General features: G+C 39.9%; 1 protein-coding gene and 1 non-coding gene across 3 annotated transcripts; both read right to left on the bottom strand.

The window, feature by feature from the left end:
• Window positions 1–18659: 18659 nt before the first annotated feature.
• On the bottom strand, window positions 18660–20135 carry RPS20 (ribosomal protein S20). Of its 2 annotated transcripts, none has more exons than XM_066372465.1 (4): window positions 19979–20135; window positions 19661–19760; window positions 19288–19361; window positions 18660–18879 (listed from the first exon to the last, which is right to left on the bottom strand). In XM_066372465.1, exons 1-4 carry the CDS (start codon window positions 19979–19981, stop codon window positions 18697–18699), a joined length of 360 nt encoding a protein of 119 aa, XP_066228562.1. In that variant the 5' UTR covers window positions 19982–20135; the 3' UTR covers window positions 18660–18696. The 2 variants fall into 2 exon arrangements, with proteins under 2 accessions (XP_066228562.1, XP_066228561.1); XM_066372464.1 differs by having other exon boundaries at window positions 19891–20114.
• LOC136401696 (small nucleolar RNA U54) lies at window positions 19430–19495 on the bottom strand. The gene has a single exon (XR_010750704.1). It is a non-coding gene; the product is annotated as a small nucleolar RNA U54 (small nucleolar RNA).
• Window positions 20136–20219: the final 84 nt, after the last annotated feature.

The raw sequence follows: 20219 nt of genomic DNA, 5'->3' as shown, positions 1-20219 counted from the left end.
AGGACACCACCATCCCACAAGGCTGTGTTCAGGAGTGAGTGAGTTAACTGTGTGTAAAGATGTTCAGCTTAGGCTCTGACACAGAACAGACTGTCAAAAAAAGATTTTATATTTCATATCTCAGAAAATGACATTAAGGATACCTACCAGTAGGAAATGCTGGGCACACAACAGGCACATTCCAGGTATCAGGTTCCCCTCTCCCACCAGACAACCAAGAACCCTTAGGCCATGACACAGGGGACACATTCTCTTCTCCTGTACCTCGGATCCACGTCAACTCCCTGAACTCTCCATTCTTTTTTTTTTTTTTTTTTTTTTTTGAGAGAGAGAGAGAAAGAAGAAGGGAGAGAGACGAGAAGCATCAATTCACAGTTGCATCACTTTAGTTGTTTATTGATTGCTTATCAAATGTGCCTTTGGCAGGAGCTCAAACAGAGCCAGTGACTCCTTGCTCAAACCAACGACCCCACATGTAAGCTGTTGAGCCTATTCTCAGGCAGGATGAGTCCTCCATTAAGCTGTGACCTCGGGGTTTTAAACCTGGGACCTCAGTATCTCAGGTCGACACTCTATCCACTGTGCCACCAGCAGTCAGGCATGAACTCTCCTTTCCTCTGTGCTGAAAGTCTTAGGGATGTTTTCCTCTCAATGGCTGGGTCTCTCCTTTGGGCTTTTGATTCTCCAAAACAGGATTCTCTTCCACTCCCAGTTTCTTGCTCTCTCAAAAGATGAATATAAGCACTTTTCTACTTAAAGGATTTCTTTTTGTAGAGAAATAGGCATTATGAAATAAGAACTCACAGGGTCCCAGTCTTCTAGTGTCCAACTCCTGAGTCAACAAGCAGAAGGCTCTGTGGGCTTCTGCTCTCTCCTTCTGCACTGCTCTGAGAGAGTGAGTCTTCAATAGAGACCCCTCCTCATCACTGCCAATATCGAATGGATGGCAATTTAGTAGAATTTTGTTTGAGAAATGTCCTTTTATCATGGTTATAAGTTGACTTAAAAATAAATTAAAAGTGGCCCTGGCCGGTTGGCTCAGTGGAAGAGCATCGGCCTGGCGTGCGGAAGTCCTGGGTTCAATTCCTGGCCAGGGCACACAGGAGAGGCACCCATCTGCTTCTCCACCCCTCCCCCTCTCCTTCCTCTCTGTCTCTCTCTTCCCCTCCCGCAGCCAAGGCTCCATTGGAGCAAAAGATGGCCCGGGCGCTTGGGATGGCTCCTTGGCCTCTGCCCCAGGTGCTAGAGTGGCTCTGGTCACGACAGAGCGATGCCCCGGATGGGCAGAGCATCGCCCCCTGGTGGGCGTGCCAGGTGGATCCCGGTCGGGCGCATGCGGAAGTCTGACTGCCTCGCCGTTTCCAGCTTCAGAAAAATATAAAAATTAATTAATTAATTAATTAAAAGTATAGACAATAAAAGCATTTCTTAATTTATTAGATGAAGTAGGAGTTCTATTTTGATGTGACTCCTCAACATGTTGGTGTTTATTATATAGTAACTTCAGGAATTATTCACTGATTTTGCAAAGTTTTATACATAATTTCCATTAGAAAGATATCCTTTAGGGTTGAATAGATTTAAAACAATATAATGACTTTCAGTGCCATTGGTAGGTGAGCTGAGGTCACAGAGATATATAATTGAATGAAGTTTGGAATATACATCACTGCAAGTGTGAACGCATTTCTCACCAACTACCCAGGCAGATTAATGACCAAGGGGCTATTTTATTATATTTTCAAGTTTAAAAAAATCTCCCTTAAGACTCCCTTCAAGGCTGCAGTTAAATTATGCAATGATTTTAATTTGTAATAAATTTCATACCAATTCTGAGTCCCTGGGACTAATGAAAATACAAAGATATATTGTGCTACAAGTGAGTTCTGGGGCCTCCAGAAGAACTGAAGAAACATTCTCAAAGACACTGACAGGGTGGGTGGAGAGGGCAAAGAAGTTCCTGAGGACTGGTCCAATGCCACCACTCCCTACAAGGGGCCAGGCTGTGCCAGGGTAGGGCGTCATGTTCTCTAGTCCCAGGAAAATTGCAAAGAGAAGGAATGCCATGGTACCTGTGTGCAGAAGAACATGGCAAAATGGAATCTGGGGGTTTGATATAATGCCCCTTGTTTCTCAAGAAGGCCCATGTAGGAGGAGAAGAGCTAAACATGACCTCAGATTTATTTCATTATTACAAAGTATTGTTCTCACCCTCCACAGCACCCATGGATCTTTGAGGGAAGTAAGAAAGAGTGAGAAAATAAGCAAAGAAATCAGTCCCACTCGGAGGGGCTCTTTCTCTTCCGTCAATGTCCAGGACATCCTGACACAGATCTTCACAAAAGACAGCCCAGAGGGATTCAGGAGGAAGGGGATAGAGGGGGCTGGGGCACTTCACATCCTTAATTTCCAACTCGTTTTAAGTGACGGTGTCTTACATTGCTTATCGAAAAATTAGCTAATGATAAGGGTATAATTTTAAATGTACTATTCAGTGAGTTTTGACATGTCTATGCTGTTGTCTAACCACCATCACAATCAAGATGTAGAACATTTGCATCATCCTAAAATGCTCCTTCCTGTTCCTTTGCACTTCTGCACCCACTCCTGCCCCCAGGAAACTGCTGATCAAAACAAAACATAGTTTTGTCTTTTCTAAAATCTCACATAAATGGAATAATATGGCATAAAATGTTTTTTCTTTGTTTTTAGAGGATGAATTAATTACCGTTTGAGCTAACCTGTCCCTCTCAGGGTCCCTGCTGCCTTCAGTAGTCATCATGACTCTAACAACTCCACCTGTGTGGCTGCAAAATCTCTAAAGTCATGTTGACAGCTGACTATCTTACAAGGTCAAGACTAGACCCTTGCCTGACCAGGCAGTGGCGCAGTAAATAGAACGTTGGACTGGGATGCGGAAGACCCAGGTTTGAGACCCTGAGGCCGCCAACTTGAGCATGGGCTCATCTGGTTTGAGTAAAGCTCACCAGCTTGGACCCAAGGTCGCTGGCTCGAGCAAGGGGTCACTCGGTCTGCTGTAGCCCCCTGGTCAAGGCACATATGAGAAAGCAATCAATGAACAACTAAGGTGTTGCAACAAAAAATTAATGATTGATGCTTCTCATCTCTCTCCATTCCTGTCTGTCCCTATCTATCCCTCTGTCTCTTTGAAAATAAAATAAAAAAAGACTAGACCCTTACTGTGTACCGTAGAGTAGACAGGGACTGGGGTCTCTTGTATATTCATCAGAAGGGAACAACTAGAAGACCTTCTAGGACCATCAGAGCATAACTTGGACAACTCTTCACTCTGCTTTTCAAAGATCTTCTTTCCCATCCAGGTACAAGGAGAGAAAAAAAAAATGAGTGGTCTGCGGGCACAGGAAAACTTGTCCTGACACAGGTAGCTCTCAATGGTGGAAAGAGGCACTGAAAGCCATAATAAGTTTTAGATTGGAGTGTGTTTTTGGTGCGGGTCAGAATAAAATCCCAGCATACAAGATGATTTTATTTATTTGATTTTTTCCTAATCTCACATCAACTTAAATTCTCTTTTTTAAAAAAGTAGTTTTTAAGACATCCTGGATTTAAAAAGTGGGAGGAAAGTTTTTCCTTAAGACTAAATCCATGAGGGTTTTTTGGGAGTTGAAAAGAAGAGTGATGTCATCTGAAGGAGAGCACTTTGGCAGACCGCACAGAAGCTGGGCTCGACCAATGACAGGCCCGAAAGTCAGGGCTCCCAGCCCAGTCCTCTACAAAGAGTAAAACACCCCCTGGACTGACATGAATGCAACCTGGGGACGAGGAACTGCATGAAGGCCTCGAGAGATGGAAAGAGAATGGCCCTCAATAAAAACAGATTATTCAAATTCTTACAGGTGTACCTCCTTCCAATAGAGAGTTAGTAGAGAGAGGCAAAAAGCAAGGATTTGATTTTTGTTTTTGTTTGTTTTAATAACTCCTAGGAAAGAGGATAGATATCAATATTTCTTTTCTATGCTATGTCAGTTACTACGTTAAGTGCTTTATGCTCATCTTCTCAAAAAAAATTATAAACATTTTTTTGTTGTTTGTTTTTTTGAGAAGGAAGGAGTTGCATGAGGATGAAAAAAAAGTGAACATAGAAGAGTAAGAAAAGAATGGAAAAAGCTAGCAGTTGAACAGGTATGCTCTGATGCACTATTATGTGTTGGCCTAATCAATTCAATAGCATCCACCAATGAATAATAGAATTTTTAGATCCACTTGGGAAGGTTGACCTTTTTTCTGGGAAGTTATAGAAATAAGGATGTTCAAGATTAGCCTGACCTGCCTGACCTGTGGTGGCGCAGTGGATAAAGCATTGACCCGGAATGCTGTGGTCGCCGGTTCAAAACCCTGGGCTTTCCTTGTCAAGGCACATATGGGAGTTGATGCTTCCTGATTCTCCCCCTTCGCTCTCTATCTTCTCTAAAATGAATCAAGTCTTTTAAAAAAAAAAAGATTAGCCTGACCAAGTCACTCTCAGAATCACAAAAGAGAGAGTCATGGTAAGCCAACTAAGTCAAGATAAGAGTTATCTGGAAAAATTAAGGGTGTTTGTGTATGAGGGGGAAAGAGTAAGGAGTCAAGACTTTTGATAATGCTAATTTTTAATGGGAAGTATAATTCATTGCAAAGGTTAGTATCTTTGTACATAGATTAAATAATGTCATTTACTATAACACAATATAAAATGTGTAGCCTCTTTGACTTCACCTGAATACAATAATGATTATATGTTTATTTGTGGAGAAGTCCACAGGATACAGACCATTGTAGAGACTTGGGGAACCTCTCAATTCTAAGACAGAAAACTTTTCTCTGTATTTAGCTTCCACAAAAAAGAGGACATTTCTTCTTTCATAATTTCTTAACATGGTTCAGATCCTTGAACGATGTCAAATAACGTTTCAGTACAATTAATGAATCACAGAAAAAAGAGCACTGTGCTCTATCTTGTTTCTGTATCTTAATCATTGCTTATGTAAATGGTGAAGCTATTTCAATGTGAAAGTATATACATACTTACTTCCCATCAAGCACCTGATAAGTTTAGTACCCACTTGGCAGCATACATACTTATTACAATATTATTGACTATATTCCCTATGCTGTACTTTATATCCCATGGCTATTTTGTGACTACCAGTTATACTCCTTAATCCCTTCACCTTTTTCACTCATCTCCCTAAAACCCTTTCCCTCTGGAAACTATCAATTTCTGTATCTATGAGTTTGAATGCTGAGGTTCCAGGTTCAAAACCATGAGGATGCCTGCTTGAGTGTGGGCTCAACTAACTTGAGCACAGATTCACCAGCTTGAAGACTGGGTCACTGGCTTGAGCCCAAAGGTTGCTGGCTTGAAGCCCAAGGTTGCTGGCTTAAGCAAGGGGTCACTGGCTCAACTGGAGCCTCCCAGGCAAGGCACATATGAGAAGCAATCAATGAACAACTAAAGTGCTGCAACTACGAGTTGATGCTTCCCATCTCTCTCCCTTCCTGTATGTCTATCTGTCTCTATCGCTAAAAAAAAAAAAAAAAAAAAATTTTTACTTTTATTTACTGTATTCCTTTTCCTACAGTCTTCCTTTCTTTACGTAGTTCTGAGTTTCTGACCTGTATCGGTTTCCTTCTGCCGGAAGACTTTCTTTAGAGAGAGGAGGGGATAGAGAAAGAGAGAGAAAGACTTTCTTTATGTGTCCTAACTAGGGGATTGAACCAGCAACCTCTACATATCAGGACAATGTTCTAACCAACAGACTATCGAGCCAGGCTTTCCTTTATTTTTTTTCTTTCCTTTATTTAATTTTTTTAAATATTTTATTTATTGATTTTTTTAGAGAGAGAGAGGAGTGAGAGAGAGAGACAGAGAGAGAAGGGGGAGGAGCAGGAAGCATCAACTCCCATATGTGCCTTGACCAGGCAAGCCCAAGGTTTCGAACCGGCGACCTCAGTGTTCCAGGTCGACGCTTTATCCCACTGTGCCACCACAGGTCAGGCCATCTTTCCTTTATTTTTGAAGGATAATTTCACTGGCTGCAGTTTTTCTTTCAATATTGTAAAGTTTATTTTACTCCACTCTTTTCCTGCTTTTATGGTTTCTGAGGAGAAGGCTGCCATACGTCTTATCCTTGTTCCTCTACAGGCAAGTTGTTTTCCCTCACTCTGCATTCTTTCCATTTTCTCTTGTCATTGCTTTTCTAGTTTGAATATGATACGCCTAGGTGTAGATTTTTAGGTATTTAGCTGACATAGTGTTCCCTGAGATTCTGGGATCTGTAGTTTGGTGTCTGTCAATAATTTTGGAAAATTACCAGATATTATTACTTCAAATATCTCTTCTCTGTTCTCATTTTGTTTCTGGCATTTCAATTATGCATATGTTACAACTTTTATAATTGCCCCATAGTTCTTAGATATTCTGCTCTGGTTTTTCCCTCTTTAAATTTTAGTTTGAGAGATTTTTATTGGCCTGTCAGCAAGCTCCCTGACTCTTCCCTCTGTTGTGTCTAGTCCACCGATGATCCCATCGAAGGTGTTCTTTATGTTTCTGTGCTGTTGACTTCTAGCAGTATATTTTTATTCTTTTTAGAGTTTCCATCTCTTTGTTTACATTATCCATATGTTCATGAATGTTTACTATTTCCATGGGAGCCTTTCTCATATTCAGCATAGTTATTTCTAATTACCTTTCTGATAATTCCATTATCAGTGTCATTTGTGACTCTAGCTTTGATGATTGCTTTGTCTCTATGTCTGTGTTTTTCTTGCCTTCTGGCACACCTTGAAATTTTTTATTGGAAATATGGATATGTTTTATCAGGTAATAAAAACTGAGGTAAATAGGTAATTTGTGTGAGGATTTATGTTACTCTGGCTAGGAGTTGGACTGTGTTTAGTGTCTGTTGCAGCTGTAAGCATTACAGTCTTCAAATTCCTCTAGTGGGTTTATCTTTTCTTCCTCTCTTGATTTTGGGGCTTCTCTTTGAACTGTTGTGTTTTATCGCTCTCTCAGCTCTAATCCATTATTATTACAGTTATTACTGTTAATGAACTGCTAGATCATGCAAGAGAAGGAATTTTTTAATTTTCTAATCTAGTCTCAGTATTTTAGTTCTTCCGTCCACAAGGGTGAGTCAGAAGTGTTTCTGTCCCTTCTCCCTAGTATAGTTTTCCATCTTTTTTTATTCCAGTCTCTTTCCTGGCTTCAGCATCACCAGAATTTCCCCTCAAAACCCTTGCCCCTGTTGATTATAAATTTATATATTTAGTTTTTCTTCTGTGAGACAGAAAGACTGCATGGGGCAGAGTAGTCTGAATGGGGCAGAGTCCTCTTCCTCAGATGGGATGATGTTTCAGAATGGTGTCCTCAGTCCTTTCTCTTGGAGGTCAGGCCTTTGTCAGAAATAAGAGTCTCTGAGTGTTTCAGAATGTACTTTTTGACAGTCCCCCAACAGTTTACTCAGGGGGCTTTTGGGAATCCTTCTAAGAACCTGGTGAGGTCCCGTGAGTAAGAATCTGTGAAAGTGTGAGCCTTATACCATGATTGTGGCTCCTGGGAATTTTTCACTCTTATGCTCCTCTGCAAGCAGCCTCCAGCAATTTGTCAAAATTATTGTTTCAATATTCCAACCAGCTTGACATTTAGTAGCCTCTCCTCCAAGTATCTTTATGGTTGTGACCAGTTTTCTAGATCTGGGGTGGGGGGGGGTGGCTTGCTCTGTGACCTCCATTCTTTGATAGGTACAAGAAAAGTTTGTGATCTTCAGTTCATCCAGCCTTTTTCTTGTCACAAGGAACAACAATGTCCAAGCTCTTTATATGTCAGAGCAGAAACCACTCTGACATCAGCAATTTGGCTCACCATTGGCTCTTAATAATGATTCAGCTAGGAAATGAAAAGGAAAAAGGAAAAGCTACTCTGGCTGCAACTGATTTTCTTTTATCTTTTTTTTTTTGACAGAGACAGAGAGAGAGTCAGAGAGAGAGACAAATAGGGATAGACAGACAGGAAGGGAGAGATATAAGAAGCATCAATTCTTCATTGCGGCACCTTAGTTATTCATTGATTGCTTTCTCATATGTGCCTTGACCAGGGGGCTACAGCAGACTGAGTGACACCTTGCTCAAGCCATTGACCTTGAGCTCAAGCCAGCGACCTTGGTCTTCAAGCCAGCAACCTTGGGCTTCAAGCCAGTGACATTTGGTCTCAACCCAGCGACCATGGGGTCATGTCTGTAATCCCATGCTCAAGTCAGCGACCCCACGCTCAAGCTGGTGAGCCCAGGCTCAAGCCAGATGAGCTCGTGCTCAAGCCAGCAACCTTGGGGTTTCAAATCTGCATCCTCTGTGTCCTAGTCCGATGCTCTATCCACTGCACCACTGCCTGGTCAGGCTGCAATTGATTTTCATAAGTCCCATCTGAAGGATTAAAATGTTTGAGAACAAGATGAAGAATATCTTTGAAGTGGGTTTAGGAATTAAGCAAAGCAGAAAGGAATCTATTAAGACTAGGGTGATCTTATTATTTAGCATCTAAACCAGGGGTCGGGAACTTTTATGGCTCAAAGAGCCATGAATGCCGCATATTTTAAAATGTAATCCCGTGAGAGCCATACAACGACCTGTGTACATTATGCATTATCCAATAAACATTTGGTGTTGTCCTGGAGGACAGCTGTGATTGGCTCCAGCCACCCGCAACCATGAAAATGAGTGGTAGAAAATGAATGGATTGTAATACATGAAAATGTTTTATATTTTTAACGTTATTTTTTTATTATTATTAAAGATTTGTCTGTGAGGCAGATGCAGCCATCAAAAGAGCCACATCTGGCTCGCAAGGCATAGGTTCCCGACCCCTGATCTAAACTAAGGCATTTTTGAGAGTAAAAGGAAGAGATTTCATCATTTTCATGGGGGAAACAGATATAAGCCAGAACTCTCACAGGCAAATTGGGATATATAGGGAGCAGCTACTATGTAAGAGCCAGTCATATCATAAAAGGCAATATTGACTAGGAGATCAGTTTAAAGTAACTATTTTTCTCTTCACGCCATTTTTTTATTACCTCTATAGTTTTGTGCATCTCCTTGGATTTTAAGTACTGTATACATTTATTTAAAAATTAAAAATAAGTTAGTATCTGTTATTCACTAGAACTCCTTTCCAACAAAAAACTTTGTTTTATTGTTATTAGACTCTCTGCTATAGCCATTTAAAAATAAAAATCCTAATACTTCTCCAAAGTTGTGTATGCCAATATTCTCAGCTCTCTAGCCAGAATTAAAACAAGAGGAAATCCTCTTGTAATTATGGAATACAACATTATTTCTAGTAATTATGTTTAATAGTCATAAAAGGAAGTTAGCATCACATCCATTTAGGATCATAGAAAGACTATTTCTCTTCAATGTGACCATAGAATTCTAGAATTTTAAAGCTGAAAGGGGCATCTGAGATCATTTAGTCTAAATCTTTACACAGCAGGTAACAAAATTCTAGAGAGGTCAGATTACTAGCCCAAGTACAAACAAGAGAGAAAAATAGGACAGGAACCCACATCTTCCAGAACCAAGACCTTTGTCCTTTTCAACTCCATGTTGGGTGTGGATGTATATATAGCGATTTGAATGCTACTATGAGATTGTCAACAAATAGTTTAACTGTCATTCTGCCAGAATATAATTATCAAAATCTTTGTTTGTTGGTCCTGGCTGGGTAACTCAGTTGGTTAGAGTGTCATCCTGATATGCCAAGGTTGTGGGTTTGATCCCCAGATAGGGTACATTACATACAAGAAACAACCAATATATGCATAAATAAGTGGAAAAACAAGTTAATGTTTTTTTTTCTCTCTCTCCCTTTCTCTTTCTCTTTCAAATCAATAAATAAAAATTTTTTAAAAAGAATTTTTCTGTTGAACACCTTCATTTTCATTCATGGATTTCATGGTCCATCACTTTGGTAAAAATTTTGTAGTAAAAACACTTAACATGAGATCTACCTCTGCTGATGCCAATCAGAAGCGCCAGCATGGGTGGGAGCCACTTGCTCCTAAGTTGGCTGTATCCTCAAGACATACACTCATCACTTCTAACTGTTGTCTGGTTTAGGAAACAAAATTTCCCTTGGGTCTTAATGTCTTACAGAAATTTTTCTTCTGATTTTTATAGCAGCTTCTCTTTTCACTATGATTCAGATGTTTTTGAGAGCTAGGCAGTTGACAAACTTAGCAACTAGTTCTGTGCTCAGTTTAAAAATAATTTTTCTCTGCCATTGACTTCTTGGAGTTGAAAGAAATAAAAAGAGTTCTCTTTTCCCTTTAGCGCAGTGTGTGTGTGTGTGTGTGTGTGTGTGTGTGTGTGTGTGTATTTTATTTTATTTTTTGTATTTTTCTGAAGTTGGAAACGGGGTGGCAGTCAGACAGACTCCCGCATGTGCCCAACCAGGATCCACCCAGCATGCCCACCAAGGGGTGATGCTCTGCCCATCTAGGGCATTGCTCTGTTGCAACCAGAGCCATTCTAGCGCCTGAGGCAGAGGCCATGGAGCCATCCTCAGCGCCCAGGCCAACTTTGCTCCAATGGCTGCGGGAGGGGAAAAGAGAGACAGAGAGGAAGGAGAGGGGGAGGGGTGGAGAAGCAGATGGAGAAGGAGGGGGGAGGGGTGGAGAAGCGCTTCTACTGTGTGCCCTGGCCAGGTATCGAACCCGGGACTCCTGCACGCCAGGCCGACGTTCTACCACTGAGCCAACCGGCCAGGGCAGCGCAGTATATTTTAGTAGTTGATGAAAATGTACTACTGGAAGGGCCACGCCTCTTTGAATACTAAATGAGACCTTGCTTCCACAGTGATGACTGTGTGTGTTTGTGTATCTGGAGACCGAGGCTTATGGAGTAGGGGCAGTGGTTAGGGACCTGTGTTCCTGGAGATCTGAGGGGCAGAGTCTGGGAGAGTGAGTCAGCTATTTTCTTTGCTAAGCAAAGTGAATAGCTTTCTGTTTTAAATCATTCTTCAGATATATTTTCTTTGTCATCTCTGTAAATTTTAAAGCCCATTTATTCTCTTAATAGAATTTTTCAATAATTATTTCTTCACATAGACGTTTGTGACTTTATATATATATATATATTTTCTATATAAAGAAGACGCATGTACTTTATGAAGGCAGATTTTAAAAGACTTGTTATAGATATAGTATAAGGTTTAATTGAATTTGAGGATTTTTTGCCAGAATATTTTCCCTTTTGAAATATAATTAGAACATACATTAATTTCAAGTATACACTATAATTATTTGATATATCTATATATATATAATCATCATAACAAAGATAATGATCACCACACTCTATCACCTTGCATAGTTACACATTTTTTTCTTGTGATGAGAACTTTTAAGATCTACTCTCTTAGTAACTTTGAAATATACTATACAGTATTGGTAACTATAGTCACCATGCTATATATTACATGCCCATAACTTATTTATTTTATAACTTAAAGTTTACACCTATTGACAACCTTCACCCGGTCCCACTTTGGCAGCCACCAATCTGTTCTGTGTATCTATGACAGTTTTTTTGTTTTAAAATCATACTGTATTTGTCTTTCTCTATTGATTTATTTCAATTACCATAATGCCCTCAAGATTCATCTATGTTGTCATAAATGGTAGATTTCCTTCTTTTTATGGTTAAATGATAGTCATTTACATGTCTATATATCTACATTTTCTTTATCCATTCATCCATCAGTGGACACTTAGGTTGTTTTCATGTCTTGGCTATTGTAAATAATGTTGCAATGAATATAGAGGTGCAGATACATTTTTGCATTTTTATTTTCATTTCCCTTATATAAATACCAAAAAGTGGAATTGCTGGACCTAATGGTAGCTTTAATTTTAGTTTGTTATGAAACCCCATACTATTTTTCACAGTGGCTGTACCAATTTCCATTCCCACCAACAGTGCACAAGTGTTCCTTTACTTCACATCCTTGCCAAGGCTTGTTATTTCTTGTCTTTTTGACAATAGTTAATCTAACAAGTGTGAAGTGATATTTGATTGTGGTTTTGATTTGCATTTCCCTGATGTTGAGCACCTTTTCAGATGCTAGTTGGCAAATTTTACTATTTTATTTACCTCATATAAATGGAATCATGCAGTATTTGTCCTGTGACTGGCTTATTTCATTTAGTACAATGTCTTCAAGGTTCATCCACGTTGTCACATATTGCAAGATTTCCTTTTTTTTAAAGGCTGAATCACACCTACTGTATTTGTACTCTACATTTATAAAAATCCACTTATCTATCACAAATATTTAGAATGTTTCCACATCTTGGCAGCTGCGAATAGTGTTACAATGAACACAGGAGTGATGATATTGCTTTGAGATCCTGATTTCAAGTCTTTTGGATAAAGTCCCACAAGTAAGATTGCTGGATCACATGACATTTCTATTTTTAACTTTTTGAGAAACCTACATAATGTTTTCTGTAGTGACCAAACCATTTTACATTCCCATTAACTGCATACAAGGGTTCCAATTTTTCCATATCCTAACACTTATCTTTTGATTTTTCTTTATAATAGCCACCTTAACAGGTGTGAGATTATATTTCACTGTGATTTTAATTTGCGTTTCCCACATGATTTGTGACATTAACCCAGTTGACACCTTCTTTGTTCTTGAAATATTTTCCTTGACTTCTCTCATTCCAGTCTCTTGGTTTTCTTCTTTTTGTTGTTCTTTAAGTTTTTATTTATTGATTTTCAGAGAGAGGGGAAGGGAGAGACACAAAAACAGAGAGAAACATCAACATATTCTTTCATACCAACATTGGTTGATTCCTGTATGTGCCCTGACCAGGAATTGAACTTGTAACCTTGACATGCAAGGAGCCACTCTAACCAACTGAGCTACCCGGCCAGGGCCTCTCTTGGTCTTCTTGATCACACTTATGGATCCCCATTCCTTTCAGGATTTGTGTTCTCTGGGTTCCATCTAGCTCCTTTTACCGAACTTAACACATGCTCCCTGGACCATCTTGCTTATGTCTATGACTACATTCATGTATTAGGATCCCACATCTGTAGCTCCATCTCAGATTCTTCTCCTAATCTTTATATTTGTTTTATTCAGCAACCTATCAAATATCTTTATGAGAATGTCACATGGCCCCTTCAAATGTGTCAAACCATCCCTCTAAATTTTTTCTAGTGTTCTCTATAAATGTCTTGTCAGCTATCAATGCTCAAGATTTTCGCATTGCTCTTCATTTACCCTTCTTCCTATTCAACCAATTCCAAGTACATAGAGTTTTTAGATTCTGCCTTCTGAAAACTTCTTGTGGCAATAGAACGTTTTCCATTCTAATTCCCACTACAATCATATAGGTATAAGACTGACAAGAGACCTATATGAGTTTCTGTTCATTTCACTACTTCTTAGTCTGGTACCTTCCATCTCAGGCTAGGGTAATTGGATTTTTGCCTTGCTCTTTACAAAAAGTAGCTTTTCTACTGGGAATTATGCTACAGGGGAAAACATCTGTTAGGGGCTTTCCCAATGAGAATGGTGAAAGCAGAATCTCTTTAAATGAATTTAAGGGCCTCTTATGGAGCAATGGCCCTTGAGAACATGATAGTCTTCTAGCATAGTATAGCAATTGAGGTTCAAAGTGAGCCTCCAGCCTATACAATCCTAACAAGTGGTATACTCTAGTTAATAAAGCAGGAGTTAGTATAGCACATTTTAAAACAGTCTCATTGAGAATGGATAAAAAGCTTTAGAAATTAAAGGATTAAACTTTAGTTACCTGTAAAATTATTTTTAGCTTGCAACAATCCTTCATTGAGATATTTCTGAAACATAGAAATGATAAAGGATGAAAAATGTTTGATTTTCCTTAGCAGGTGCGTCTGTTTAGCAAGCACTTGAGTCTTGTTTCTCTCAGAAGGTGCCTGTTTATCCTTAGATTTTAGGCTATTTGGCTGCTTTAAGATCTATGCTCCCTGATGAGTTCAAGAAAAATCATAAACTTGAGGTTTGTTCAACTTTTGTTATGTTGTTAGGAGTGACTTCCTTTCTAGTTCTGTCTAACCCAAGAAGGAACTAGAAGTCGTTATTAAAGAAGTTTAAAAAGAAAAATGGCATGATCTAATTTAAATATTTGAAAGATAATTTTAGCATCCACAAAAAAAGAGAATGAGCCCAAGATGGAGGCAAGAATGAAAGCAGGGAGACCAGCGAGGAGGTTATTGCATAGCATAGGTAAGAAGTATGATGGACCATACGATCCAGCAATCCCACTCCTGGAAACTTATCACAAATTGAAGGTAGGCTCATGGAAGAGATACTTGCATACCTCTGTGTAGGGGAACTCACTATAGAGATGCAATATTGCTCCAGTAGCAGAGGAGTCTGGCAACTGCTGCGCTCTCAGTGCTGTGCTCTGTGACTGCAACCTCATGCTGGGCCCTCTGCTCCTAAAGCCGGGAGGCCACCACCCAAAGACAAACATGTGCTGGGAGTGAGGTTAATGAATGTAGAGTGTAACAAATGACTGATGTTCTTAACTGAGAAATGCATTGTTCTTTCTGGTAGTCTATTTGACTACCCACCATAGGGATTTGCTATTAACCACCTATAAGAAGGGGATTTGGATTTTTTCCAGCCTGCTGCCAACAGAACAGCTGCTGTACCCGTGTATGTTAAGTGCCCCTAAGTACAGGGGGCCAAAAATATGATGATGAAAGTGGTTTTGGTTGATGGGCACACACGCAATGAGTAGTTCACATGCTATGGAGATATATACCTGAAATCTATTTGTTTCTATAGACCAGTATCACCACATTAAATTTAATTAAAAAAAAAAAAGAAAAAAAAAAAAAGCTCTTAGCCTGACCAGGCGGTGGCACAGTGGATAGAGCGTCTGACTGGGATATGGAGGACCCAGATTTGAAACCTTGAGGTCGCTAGCTTGAGCGCAGGGTCACTGGCTTGACATGACCCATGGTCGCTGGTTTGAACCCAAAGGTTGCTGGCTTGAACAAGGGGTCACTAACTCTGCTGTAGTCCCCGCCCCCAGCCCTGGTCAAGGCACATATGAGAAAGCAATCACTGAACAACTCAGGAGCTACAAATTGATGCTTCTCATATCTCTCCCTTCCTGTCTGTCTGTCCCTGTCCCTCTCTCTGTCTCTGTCCAAAAAAAAAAAAAAAAAAAAAAAAAGATAAAAAGCTGTTATGAATTTGTATTAGGTTGCATGTCAGTTCTTCAGAATTGACCCTGAAATTACACTTTTGGGTCTCTCTCCCAATATGCACTATTCACAATAGCCAAGAGGTGGCAACAACCTAATTGTCCAGGAATAGGTGAATAATAAAAAAAAAGTAATATATATATATACAATAGAATATTATTCAGCCTTAAAATGGAAGGAAATCCTCTCAAATGCTACAAAGTGTTTGAAATCTCAGGATATTATGTTAAGTGAAATAAGTCAGTCACAAAAGATAAATACTGTGTGATTCTACTTAAAGTATCTTACACAAACTCTTAGAAAGTAGAATGGTGGTGCAAAGCTAGGGGGAAAGAGTCGTTATTTAATAGGTATAGTTTTAGTTTTGCAAGATGAAAAATTTCTGGAGATCTGCTTCACAAGACTGAATATATATAACACTACTGAACTACACACTTAAAAGTTAAGATGTTAAACTGTATGTTATAGGTTATAAAAAAATAGTGATGGTGGCAGGGAATAGTAGCTGCTGTTTTTTTTTTTTAGTGGTATCTGTAAATGAATTAAACTCCCAATCAAAAGACACAGATTGAATTGATTAAACCAACATCCAATTATCAGATACTCCCTTTGCATGTAAGGACACATAAAGGCTGAAAAAGAAAGGATAGAAAAGATAGTAATACATCACATAAGGACAGGGATACATTCTGGGAAATGTCATTAGGCAATTTCATTATAGTGCAAACACCATAGAGTGCACTTACACAAACCTAGACAGTATAGTCTACTATATACTTAACCTATATAATGTAGCCTATTTCTCCTAGCTATACAGACCAATAGAGCCTGTTACTGTACTGAATATTGTAGATAATTTTAATACAATGGTATTTGTGTATCTAAACATAAAGGTAAAAATACGGTGTAAGAGATAAAAATTGTACATCTATATAGGGCATTTAGCATGAATGGAGTTTGCAGGACTGCAAGTTGCTCTGGGTTGAGTCAGTGAGTGGTGAGTAAAGGTGAAGGTCTGGGACAGTACTATACACTACTAGAAACTTTTTAAACTTGATCAACACTGTACACCTAGAGTCTGAAGACAAAGAAGTAACTTTATATACCCTTAAGATACTGTAAGTATCATTTTGCATGAGAACTGGGACTCAGGGAAGTTAAGTATCTTGGCAAGCCCACATATCCAAGTAACTAAGTTTGGAGATCTGACAGCATGGCTAGGAATTTCTACTTCTACACCCACTTCATATCTGCATAGTCTGCATTCACTTAGGGATGTCTGGAGGTCAGTGAAGAAATCTGATCCAGCAATGCAAGCCATCATCTTTTCTGTTGCTTTGTGTTTAGCTCACTTTTAAAACAGCAGTACTAATTCCAAAAGGAATGAGGTAAGGACAGAGATACCTCCCGTTTCAATCTTTTTCCTCCCTAATCCAGACAAGCTGGCCTAACAGAGAATTACTTCCATTACTGTAGCTCTATTTAACTTATCTTTAGTTCATTACTAACAATATTTGAAGGCCCTGCATGGGTTTTATTTCCAAGTAGATATTTTAATATTTAAGGAATTGAAGATACTGCAGTTACCAAAATTTTAAGTTCTGTATTATTATTATAGGCTAAGTATTGTCCTTACAAACCCAACTATGAGTTAACACAATCACTGATTTCACTGTGGCACACATCAGTTAAAATTCAGAACTGTATGAAAGCCATGAAGCTGTCTTTTCAAAATCTTGATTTACTAAAGCATTTCACAATTTATTCCTTAGTTATTAAGTGACTTTAATGTTTTCATAAAATTAAGATGTTTTATTAACTGCCAGTAAGTTACTAATTTCCAGACTTCTATTATGTAGGAACTTCTGCCTGGGGGCCACACATGACCAGGGACTAGTTTTAAAATCTTAATGCCACTTAAGCAGTACCCTTAGCACTAGTGCAGAATATGCTTACAATTAGGCTAGACAGGTTAATAGCTCACTACCTCTTCTAGTTATACCCAAAAACAGATTCATTATGAAAGAATGGATCACTTGCTGGCCTCAAGAACCTAACTAGATCCGGTTTATTGAACAGTATTAACAAAATCTTTTAGTTTCCCAAGCTAATTAAAAAAAGTATATTGCTGTTACAATTACCCTCATTTGTTTTTTATATAGTTCAAATTTGCATTTAAAAACTTCCAATCTTGAGTTCAGAAACATGGTTTTATTTAAAATCCCAAATGTTTAAAAATATATTGGAGGTCTAAGACAGTAAGGATTTGGAGGATATAAAGAACTAGGTAGGGGATGGGATAAGGGTTGGATTCCAATGTTTGATGGTGTGACTACACGGTAGACCAGACTGATAAAACACAAGTGTTTTAGGGAAGGTAGGTAACTCCACATGTCAATTTTTGGAACTGTGTTAAGTACACTGGTCTAGCTCAACTGACTGTATAGAGAAAACTGAATTGAAACCATTTGGTAACTAAAGCCAGTGGACAAGATAATCTAGTGAAGTCCTAGGGCTAGGCACAAACCCAGTGAAGGCATGAATTTCAAGACTGTGATCCAATTAAGACAAGCTAATATGAGAGCCTTTTCTCAAGGGAAGAGTAATTTGTAAAAACGTTTATATACTGACAGAAATATTTCTGGAAATTTCCTCTAGACACAGTTATATAGCTTCTAATAGCAAAAATATGAAAAAAAAAATCAAGTGATGAACTGTTATGCTATAAACCCATTTCAACCTCTGGTGTTCTACCAAGCTCTAAGGTAGTAGACAAGTTAAACCTCAAAGCCAGTTTCTGGAACTACACAATGAGAATCAAATTCAAAGGTTAAAGCGTCATTCTGCTTGCACACTAAGGTGGCCTGTTCAATCCCTGGTCAGGGCACAAAAATGGATGGATGTTCCTTTCTCTCCCCCTTCCTAATAAAGCTTCATAGTGAATGATCCACAAAATTTTCAGTTAGTTTCTAGCCCTCTTGTGCACTGGATCTAAACCAGGCTGTACACTTTAGCATCAACCCAGAAACTTTTTTTATGAGGCTAATAGCACCCAATCAAATCAGAATCTTTGGCTGGTAGGACTCAAACATTCTTTGGAAAAGCTCCAATATGCAGTCAATTATGAACCATCACACCATCTTCAGCAATCAGGTCTCAAGTACTGTATAAATAGAATTCAGTTGTCCCATAATTCTTAATGTAAACTGGTTTTAGCAGCTTCTAAGAAATTTGTATAATGAAAACAGGGTGGACCTCCATAGCATATCCATTGGATTTTGATTCCACTTGAAAAGTAGAATTCATAGTTCAGCTCTACATTCCCTCAACTTTGCCATTATCGTGAATAAAAGCCAACAAAGTTTAACAACTGATAATCAATTTATTAAAAAGGCTGATTTAAGCATCTGCAATGGTGACTTCAACCTCAACTCCCGGCTCAATACTGATGGAAGTAATCTGTTTAACAATCTCAGAAGGGCTGTGCAGGTCAATGAGACGTTTGTGGATCCTCATCTGAAACCGATCCCAAGTCTTGGAACCCTCCCCGCAGGGAGTTTTTCTTGTGGTGATTCTCAGAGTCTGCAACAAAAGACAAAGGAAATCAAGCACTTATGGTTCTACGCTCATCATCGCAATTACTCTGAAGTATTTCACCTAAAATTTCCCCAAGGCATCCTTCCTCTTCCCATACACAGGTTTTCAGATCCTGTCATTTACAAGGCCACCTTCACTCGGGGACCCTGGGTGCTTTTGTGACTGTAAAGCACAACACACCAACCCAACAGCAGCAAAACGGCTTCCACTGCTACCTCTTAAAAGTTAGGTACTTACTCTGAACCAACCTCTCCCAGCAACTTTTATTTGGGTTTGTATTGTTAGCACCCCTTTAACCCTTTCGGCAGCCAAGCTCCTCCCATTCAAGGGTAAAACTCGGACTCGCAGGCCGGCTGTTCGGAGACTCCCACCCGCGCCCGTGGCCCACCTCACCTTGGTGGGCATGCGAACGGGTCCTTTCACTTTGAGATTCTTTTCCTTCGCACCTCTGATCAAGTCAGCACACACTAGAGAAAGAAAACGGCCTTTCAGTTCACTCGGAACAACCGAAGGCGGCTTAAGAAATTTTAACTGCTGCTGGCTCAGAATAGCGTATAAGACTATCATTTTAATTCAACAAGTGATTATCTCCTCATCGCCAACTGTGATGTTAAAAGACAGTAAAAATTACACGTGACCACTCTTTTGTCACTTCAAGGGAAGCGGCTTGTCCCTTTCCTCCTGCTTTGGGCCAATCCCGTAGAGCACAAGTCAAACTCATCGCTCTTTGAGCCCAAGGGTCCCACTCAGAAGCCACTGGACCGACCCTTCTCCAGAGACTTGACGTTGCGGCTGGTTAGAGTGATTCTAATTCGGTGAATCGCCACCTCCGGTTCCACGGGTGTCTTCCCGGTATCTTTAAAAGCCTATTGTACAAGTGAGAAGAACACCGAAGACTTTAAAAAATCTGGCCATTCTTCAGACAAGCGTTCTCCAAACCTTCCCGGGTCCCTCCGCCATTTCAGGAGCTCCCTGACTAGGGTCCCGTCTACTCACCGCCTCCCCCCATCCCGGCATCCGTCCCCAGAAGAGCGCGAGCCCCGGGGCAGAGTCCCGCCACCGCCGCCACCGCCCTCCGCCTCACCATGGCTGCGGCGCGGCTTCCTGACCGACTTGTTCCTCGGCGAGAGCGAACAGCGGTGAGTCAGGAGCAGGAGCGGGAGGGACGCAGCTCGCTAAACAACAGCAGCGTCTTCCTGAAAGAGAAAGATGCACGGCCTGCGAGACGCTTATATAGCCGCGCTCGCGTCTGCATCCGGGTTCCGCACGTCTCTGCGCGCTGACCCGGAAGAGGTTCTGCGGGCTCGAGGAGGCTGCGCGAGCCG

Source organism: Saccopteryx leptura, chromosome 3, assembly GCF_036850995.1.
Source record: "Saccopteryx leptura isolate mSacLep1 chromosome 3, mSacLep1_pri_phased_curated, whole genome shotgun sequence".
Taxonomy (NCBI): Eukaryota; Metazoa; Chordata; class Mammalia; order Chiroptera; family Emballonuridae; genus Saccopteryx; species Saccopteryx leptura.
The sequence above is the reverse complement of the archived record's forward strand: the minus strand, read 5'-3'. Positions and strand labels throughout refer to the sequence as shown.

What these genes read in the sequence shown, in the direction of transcription:
- RPS20 (XM_066372464.1), bottom strand. Translation starts at nt 19,911, where the DNA reads ATGCCGGGATGGGGGGAGGCG. An exon ending in TGCCGGGATGGGGGGAGGCG is followed by an intron (nt 19,761 to 19,890) that starts GTGAGTAGACGG and finishes CTTGTACAATAG; the next exon opens with GCTTTTAAAGATACCGGGAA. An exon ending in CCGTTCGCATGCCCACCAAG is followed by an intron (nt 18,880 to 19,287) that starts GTGAGGTGGGCC and finishes CTTTTGTTGCAG; the next exon opens with ACTCTGAGAATCACCACAAG.